General features: G+C 28.4%; 1 protein-coding gene across 1 annotated transcript; it reads right to left on the bottom strand.

Annotated features, from left to right (window-relative positions):
* Nucleotides 1-5,522: 5,522 nt before the first annotated feature.
* On the bottom strand, nucleotides 5,523-7,963 carry LOC101513092 (translationally-controlled tumor protein homolog). The gene is made up of 5 exons (XM_004487788.3): nucleotides 7,806-7,963; nucleotides 6,762-6,835; nucleotides 6,534-6,659; nucleotides 6,234-6,391; nucleotides 5,523-5,829 (listed from the first exon to the last, which is right to left on the bottom strand). Exons 1-5 carry the CDS (start codon nucleotides 7,831-7,833, stop codon nucleotides 5,712-5,714), a joined length of 504 nt encoding a protein of 167 aa, XP_004487845.1. The 5' UTR covers nucleotides 7,834-7,963; the 3' UTR covers nucleotides 5,523-5,711.
* Between the last annotated feature and the right edge of the window lie 565 nt (nucleotides 7,964-8,528).

Here is an 8,528-nt window from a genome sequence, read left to right as displayed (position 1 = left end):
ATAAAAAATATAATATTGTATTGTATATAAGAATTTTAAGTTGTAAATTTATAAAAATATAGTTGGGAAAAAAGTTTGATAATTTTTAACTAAATTTGTTATTTAATAATTAATAATAGTAATGTATTTAATATATGTTTTAAATCATATTGAATCATCAAATCATAGATAATAAATTGAGCCAAATAAGCTTGACAATATCGTCATCTATAATACTATGTCATTAATGAACATGTTATATGTATAAAAACCCTAAAATTAAATGGAGAAAAATCTTAAAAAGTGTCAAAACTAAAGAACTAAAAATTGTTTCAAGTACAATAATGGACTAAAAGTGCATTTAAACGTATTTATAGAAAAAAATGTAACATGAATTTAAGTATCCAACGGAAAATGCATAGAATTCCTGTGTCGATTGTGTACCCATGAGTAGCATATAACACATGCACACAGTTAATGACTTTATGCCATTAAGATCAAGGCTGCGTAATCTTAATGTCAAAACAAAGTAAGATATTTTTCCTCAAGTTAGCAAGAAGCATTTATGGACATTTAGTAATAGGACATTTTTAACCAAGAGTACGATGCACACAAGGGACCCGTATAATGTTATAATGTTTTGAATAGGATAATATCAAAAGCACTGGGAGTACCATAACGAAGATTTGATGACACAAGTACAATGTTAATAAATAAATATAATTAATGGTTTTTTACTTTAAGGTGGGTGGTCCTCGTATGGTATTAATAAGATGTTTGGTTCCAAGTTCAACCAAGACTAACGTATTGACTGACCTTTGCCAACGACAAACGTGATTTGATTGGAGTTTGTTTTAAAAATTTAAAATTGATTTTCAGATTTCGATTATCTTTGAAATTTGATTATTCTTGAATATAATTGATTTTGATTTAAAGTTGGAATTTTTATTTTTTTAATTGATTGTTAATTTTGAAATTACATAAATCATTTTATATTTAAATCACTTTTAATTAAAATTTATTTTAGAAAATTCATTATCGGTCTGTATTTATTATCTTGTCATGGACGTGCATTTCTCCAACTCTCCAATTTATTGCTTCCAAGAAATCAAGTTTAATTTGCCTAAGAACGTGTGAGAAAGGCTAGTTGAATGTGTTTCCAAATAAACATAGCATAAGATGTTTTGGTATATCCCTTAAACAAAGCAATTAGTCTAAAACTGATTTTCACATGAAGCTACTCTTTGTAACTTTCCCTCCGAGTATGAGTTCGTGTTTGATTTTGTAGTGACAAATTTTGAATTTAAATGAATAAATTTTAGTTAAAATAATTATTTTTATGTAAATTAATTAAAATAAATTGAATATAAAATAATTTGTATTTTGATATATTCACGTAAAATTATATTGATCAATAAATTTTAGTGTAAAAATTACATTTAATTACAATCAATATATTTTAAAGACAAAATCAATTTTATTTTATAACACCTGAAAACATCAAAAACCAATTTTATATATCTAAAATTATTTTGACTTTCCGAAAAATGAAACAAAAGATGCAATGAATTGATTTTCTTTAACTTGGAACATTTATCTGCTTTGCCATTGTAATTGCTCCATTGAGTCCTTGATAATACAGTATAGTTGTCTGATCTCATGACCCCCTCCTACTTTAAATTTGTTTTTCAATTTGACTCTGGCATTGGTAAATTTTGTTCTTCTGGGGTATGTACATTTTTTTCAATCCTTGTTGTGTACAAACAAAACTTTGCACATTATTTCGATAGTTAAATTAAGATAAAATAATATAAATTTTAAGATCAAAGTTTTTATTAAAAAAATTAAAATTGTTTTAAAATTTAGACAATTCAATCTTGATTTGATGGTAAAATGCATGTGGTCATACAACCATGTGAATATGCTTTTTGCACTAATGCAAATGTGATTTTTTTAATCCGTTTTTTGCACAATGCAAATATGGTTATTTAATCCGTTTGATAATGCAAAAAATGTGTATACTGATAATGCAATGTAAAATAAAATCATTTACATATTTGTTTGTTCATTTTATTATTTGTTATTTTATAACATCAATTAATATTAATTAATTTTTTTACTATATTTTAAAAAAATGAAAAGATATATATTTTTATTAATTAAAATAGCATTAATGACTATTATAAAACCATGTTTAATAGAATTTGAACTTCGTCCAAGGTTATCAAATCACATAATTATTTAATTAACTATTAACTATTAACTAATTCTATCAATAAATATTTTCAATCAATAAAATACATTTTATCATTAAAAAAATATATGTTTATTAATTTTTTAAGATGTGTATATACCATTTAATGATACTTATTATCCCATCCATCTCAAATTGTAAGTCATTTTGATAATTTTAGACAAATTAAAAAAAAAATGTAATTTTACACAAAAATACCCTCCATTAATTGTATGAGAAACACAAATTAAAAGAAATGGAAAATGAAAGAATAATAAATAGTAAATGGTATAATAGAAAGAAAGAAAAAATATTTATAATTTATTGGTATTATAAAATGACTAATTTCAAGATAAACATATTTTATTAGAATGACTTATAATATAGAATAGACGGAGGAGTATGAGAAAAACAACTATTCATATGATATATAAAATGAAACTCATGTAAGCTTAATTGATCTCAAAATTCTATTTATCTGTGTGTAACATTTAATCTCTATTCTTGATGGGAAAATTTCATGGAAGAGCCCCCAAAAAAAACTTCGAAACAACAATATGAAAATTAGGTTCCCTCGCATAATCACAAATTTGATAACCACCGTTGTCTTATTATTTTTAACATTCGAAATAGTTGAATTGAACAAAGTTATACATTTTTTTAGACAAATAAAAATTATATTACTAATTTTCATAATCAAATGTAAACAAAAAAAAAACATCATTGAAGTAATAATTTTCAAAATAATAATAATAATAATAATAATAATAATAAATTTTTTTTATCAAACAAAATATATCATATTATATTAGTTCCTCATTCGAATGTATATCTTCTTTGAAACTTTGAATCACGTAAGGAATTAAGCACAAGATATTTATAAGGAGACCAACCGTTAATTTCATTTTCTTTTGAAGGAAACAAAAAAATAAAAAGGAATTAATCCTCTTCAATCATGCCAAACTGGTGGTCATACCTTGGAGTTCACTTCTTTTCAACAAAAGTCAATGCTTTTGCTTAAAGCATGAGAGGCTTAATTAATCCAACAATTAAATAGGAATACAACGTTTGACTTAAAGACATCATCACTATTTAAATTTTGTTGAACTAAGTTAGATGGACGTCCCATCCTTTCCAAACGTATTTTCAACACCAATACTACATTTTCGACAATCCAAGTTGGTAATATGGCACACTTGTTAATCTAACATGGTTTTGTCTCTAACCTACTCTTGATACCATGTTATACCAAACCCAACACACGACATGCAAAATATCTCTTCTTCCCTTTCTTAATTCTTAATTACATTATAAAATACATTGAGGCAGTCACCAATAGAAAATAATTTTAAAGATTGACGATGAAGAGAGCACGGAAAAATATGAACAAGTTATATGGTCAATTTCTACAAACAAAATCAAATAGATTGACATAAGTGATGTTTGTCAATCATTAGCGCATTAACACTAATAATTCATTTATACATTAAAAATAATTATTACAAACGTGGTTTGCCATTGAGTGAACACATAACTTTTTATTTTTGTATATATATGGCATTTTTTATTAGGACTAAGGAGTCTAATACTTGCATTGCGAAACATATTCTTAAATTGAAAGCAAACTCGATCTATTAGAATTCAAGCGTGTATTACAAATCTTTAATTATACTATTGTTCAGTCATTTAAATTATACTTTCTAGCATTTTAATGTAGTCCTTTAATATTTTGTGTTTAAATTCTTTGCAACCTTTATAATTATTGTTTGTTTAAGTTTTATGCAATTTACTTCCTGCATTCTAAAAGTTTTTGTTTATGTGCACGACATTTTTAGTTATCTAAAACCTTGTTTTCGAGTGTAGTTTACTCTTCAAGCAAGTTTATTTACATGCAAATTCGTTTTTTCATGTCTTTATTTTTTTTTAAATCACTATCCTTTTAAAAGAAGCAACGATCATTGAAAAGGTAAAATCTATATAGTATGCACGTAAGGATGTCCAATTACCAATTAACTCTTCCAAGATCACGTGATCACGATGACTAAACATTCATTTGAAGTTGGATTTAGTAGGCTGATCAAAAACCACCGATAAGCTGGCACGCCTAGTGGGACGAGTTTAGAGTAACTTACAATGTGTATTATTCATGGTTTACAAACAACTATTTTCATGTGTGTAAGTGTTTTCACAACGTGGAAAACTAAACAATTCTCAAACTTTAAATATAACAATTAAAACTAATAATAACATGTCTATTCCACCAACCACTAGCATACCTAGTGTTGTAACCATTGTGGCAATGTGGGTTCCCAATAATGTCGCCCGTGCATCAACAAATGAATGGGCAATTGGGGGTATTAATGTGAGCATGCCACTTTCTTCTAACATCAATTTCATCAAATTTCATTTCATCAATGACCTAAGTATGATTACAAAGAATTCATAATTACCCATAATTACTTTTAAAAACACAAATTTAATTATAATTTTTTTACAAAAAATCGGTTCGTTTGAGATTTTTCAAACTAAAAACAGGTTTAATTTTTAAAATCAATTTAGTTAATGAATTGTTTTTTAAAAAATAGTTTAGTTCTCAAACTTTTATAAGTCAGATCAAAAACAGTTCACCCCTACCGAGAGTGACAACTAAACGCAAAAGTCAGCAACAATACAAAACAATCGCCACCCAAGTTGGGTGCACTCCCCAAATTAAGTTGTATTATAAGACGAATCAAAAGTTGGTATTTTGAAGGCCTCCATAAATCAGTGAGGGGGATTTGGAGGAAATTGGGTTGCGCACATGCATGAGAAGAAGGTACTTTAAGTACAACACAAGAATTGTGTCATGCTCACGTTGTGCACATTCAAAATGTTTTCGGAGAATAAATAAAGTTATCCCTAAGTTTTGTGGTAGCTTTTCCAAGGCTCAACAGTTATGAAGTAAGAAGGGATGGGGGTGTTGGATACAGAGTGCTAGCCTACTGCGATTCAAAGGACTTCCAAGGTGTGAGATTCATGCTATTTTGCCACTATGGTAGTAGCAGGTTGAAATTCCTTGAAGATTGCCCATATAAATGTGCAACATATGATGCACGAGTATCTTGTTATATAGCTATTGGAATACTTTACTTTCTTTTCAAACCAAAACCCCATTGTTCTATTCAAACCTAACTATAACAAGTGCATATGAAATATGGGAAGGTTAAATTTTATCCACAACAATAAAAGAGTCTTTGATTCTTTTTAAAAGCATGTTAATTAGTGTGGCTAAACATAAGAAAAAACAAAGAGGCAACTGACACGCCCTTCGAAACACAAGCAAAATCTCTTCTTTATGAATTCTATCCAACCAGATTAAATTAAATAGAAATGATAATCAAGAGCAAACAACCATTATAAAAAATACCAAATCATTGTCTCAACTCTCAAGTAACATAGGACATGATGTAGAACAAAAACAGGATAACTTAGGGGCAGAAAACCTAGGGCAGTACAACACTTAACACTTGATCTCCTTCAAACCATGTGCGAAGTAAATAAATGTTGGATCAGCAGCGCCATCCTTGTAGTAGGCAAAGACCAAGCCACCATCATCATGCATGCTCTCGCCAACAAAGCTGCACACAGACTTAAAACTCAGCGCATTGTTTTATAAAGCACTAAAAATATATAAATTAGCAGGTACTTAACATATTTAGAAATGATTGTGGTTCAAGGATTTAGAAAAGAGCTAAGTAATTAAATAATTTTTATTTCATTAAGTATATATGTAAATTTAAATATACATTATTCTCAAATTCCATTAAACTTCACCCATTTCACCCTTCATAGAATGCCAAAAAACACGAAAAAGGTTTAAAAAAGTATTGTCTCCTTGTTTTAACAATAATCAATGCAAAAAATCATAACAAAACCTTTAAAATAAAAAAACATTATAAAACAAATGTAACTATAAAAACAAAGAAACAATCAATTATTCTTGCATATTATTCTTGCATGTGCATAATTGAGGTGCACTTACAACTGAAAGTCCTTGAGCTTGGGGAGCAAGTACTTAGTTGCTGCTTCAATGTTCTTTTTAAACACCTCCTGTTGTTCTTCATTAAGTTTGGGTGTCAACAACTTAATATACCTCTTAATAAAGACAAGAAACTGCTTCTTGTCAAAAGCAGGTTGTTCCTACAAAAAGTAAACGCACAACAAAATGATTATTTTCTGATATCAAGTTGACAGCTCAGAAATAAATTAAAGATGTTTCCACAACAAAATGACTATTTTCTAATATCAAAGATAAAAATAGAGGTTTGTGGTTTAGCCTAACCTGAAGTCTGAATGTGTCAACAATGTCAACAACCTTAACAGCTTGGTCATCAACACTCTCATCTTCTCCACCTTCAGCAGAAGGGTTTGCACCAATGTCTACATCAACTGCTCCTTTCACAACCCACTGAACAACAAAAATAGTTTTCAGGTTATCATCCCCAAGTGTACCCATTTTCTTATAAATGCACTTAGAAATTTAAATAAAATTGCACATCATCCAACTAACCTTCCCCTCAACTTCCCACAAGACTCCATTCGCAAGTTCTTTGTATGGGAAAGAGTCTGAGAGAAGCTCATCACCTACAAAACGAGGCATTAGTACAGCAAATATTAATCAAAGCATTCAATTATTAGATAAAAAAACAGGGTAGTATACAGTACACAACAAAACAAAAATAAATATGCATAAGAAAACCATCAAACAGTGAAACAATACTACTTCAAAAAATCAAATTTGAAATAGTGAAAAAATACTACTACAAAAAATCAAATTTGTAAGAGTGAAACAATACATACTAAACATAATTATAGGTCGGGTAACAATTTTCTATAAAGCATACTTCAAATTTAAGCAATAAAAAATAAAACTGATTATTTAATTGAACGATAGCAGTTCCTGAAGGCGAGCAATGGAGTTTGATCGAGATAAAAAAATCAAGTGGGATGTGAACCATCAAATCTCAATCCAATGAATGGACCAGATTGTTCCACTGCAACAACTGGGTCATTATCATTATTATTCCTATAATAATAAAGTCGCAAGTCCTTAAACTAATACTTCTATAAGCTTTCAAAACGTCCAGAATTCAGAATCATATCAAATTGCAACACTTGCTATCATATTTTGAAATATTGCCTCAATCTCATCTTAACTATAAAAAGAAACTATATGAAATTCAAGTACAACCAAATAAAACAAAATAGGAGAAACAAGAAAAAAACAAGTTAGTTAACGAATAAATAAACTAAGAACTTATTGAACATGAAAATACAACGTGCAGAATTTATTTTAGCTATATCAATGAAAAAAAATAAATCTAGCTATTTTCATCCAGCAAAAATAACTAGAACAAGCATGATAGTGCAACAACATAAGAATCAATTGAAATCAAAACAAAAAATAAAATAGGTGGCAGATCCAACAAATAATAAGAAAAATACAATTGGGATGCGGAATTGAAATAGATCTATGAGAGAATAATAGTAAAAAAAACGAAGAGTTGAAAAAGTAAAGATAGAAGCGATGCATCGATTAAAGTGATTAAATTACCGGTAAGGAGATCCTGGTAAACCAACATGATGAAAGAGTAGTTCTGTCTCGGATCGCTCCTGATCTTAGGGTTCCTGCGGCCAAACAAGGGTACGGAGCGACCAGAGAGTGAGAGTGAAGAGGGGTTGAAAATAAGCGTGTATATCGTATTTATAGACTAGGGTTTCTTTCCCATGGAAATTACGTTCGTGCCTCTGATAGTTTGGGAAATACCCAGTTTATCCTACATTCCTTTTTATTCACTTTTTTAATTTTGGACAAAATAATATATTATTGGAATATTCTTTTTTTTTCTTTCACACTTTAACTAGTTGCCCCATCTGGACAGGGACCCAGTTTTGAGAAAATTATACTCGTCCTGGTACCCTCAAAATTATACCTTTGCCCAACATTTTATAGAAATTACCAATTTTATTTTTTATTTTTAAAACAAAAAATCCAAACTGAAAAACACTTTTTTGGTACTTTGAAAAAAATTTGTTTCAGAAAAGTTGTTTGAAGTTTTTTGAAATATATTTTTATTTTAAAAATTTTAAAGTTTGAGTATTTCAAAATATTTTTGTGTTATGAAAAACTTGTTTGAATTCTTTAAAAGACATTTGGAGTCTTGTAATGGATAGATTTATTTTTGTTTTTTAAAGTTAAGATCATAGTTGGATTTTTTATGATGGATAGATTTATTTTTATTTTTTCAAGTCAAGATCATAGTTGGACTTTTACAAG

Source organism: Cicer arietinum, chromosome 1 (genome assembly GCF_000331145.2).
Source record: "Cicer arietinum cultivar CDC Frontier isolate Library 1 chromosome 1, Cicar.CDCFrontier_v2.0, whole genome shotgun sequence".
Classification (NCBI taxonomy): Eukaryota; Viridiplantae; Streptophyta; class Magnoliopsida; order Fabales; family Fabaceae; genus Cicer; species Cicer arietinum.
The sequence above is the reverse complement of the archived record's forward strand: the minus strand, read 5'-3'. Positions and strand labels throughout refer to the sequence as shown.

Bases quoted from the DNA above. Each gene is read 5' to 3' on its own strand.
- LOC101513092 (XM_004487788.3), bottom strand. From the start codon at position 7,833: ATGTTGGTTTACCAGGATCTCCTTACCG. The intron at 6,836-7,805 runs GTAATTTAATCA...CTCGTTTTGTAG, and splicing joins TTACCAGGATCTCCTTACCG to GTGATGAGCTTCTCTCAGAC. The intron at 6,660-6,761 runs GTTAGTTGGATG...TTTGTTGTTCAG, and splicing joins TGTGGGAAGTTGAGGGGAAG to TGGGTTGTGAAAGGAGCAGT.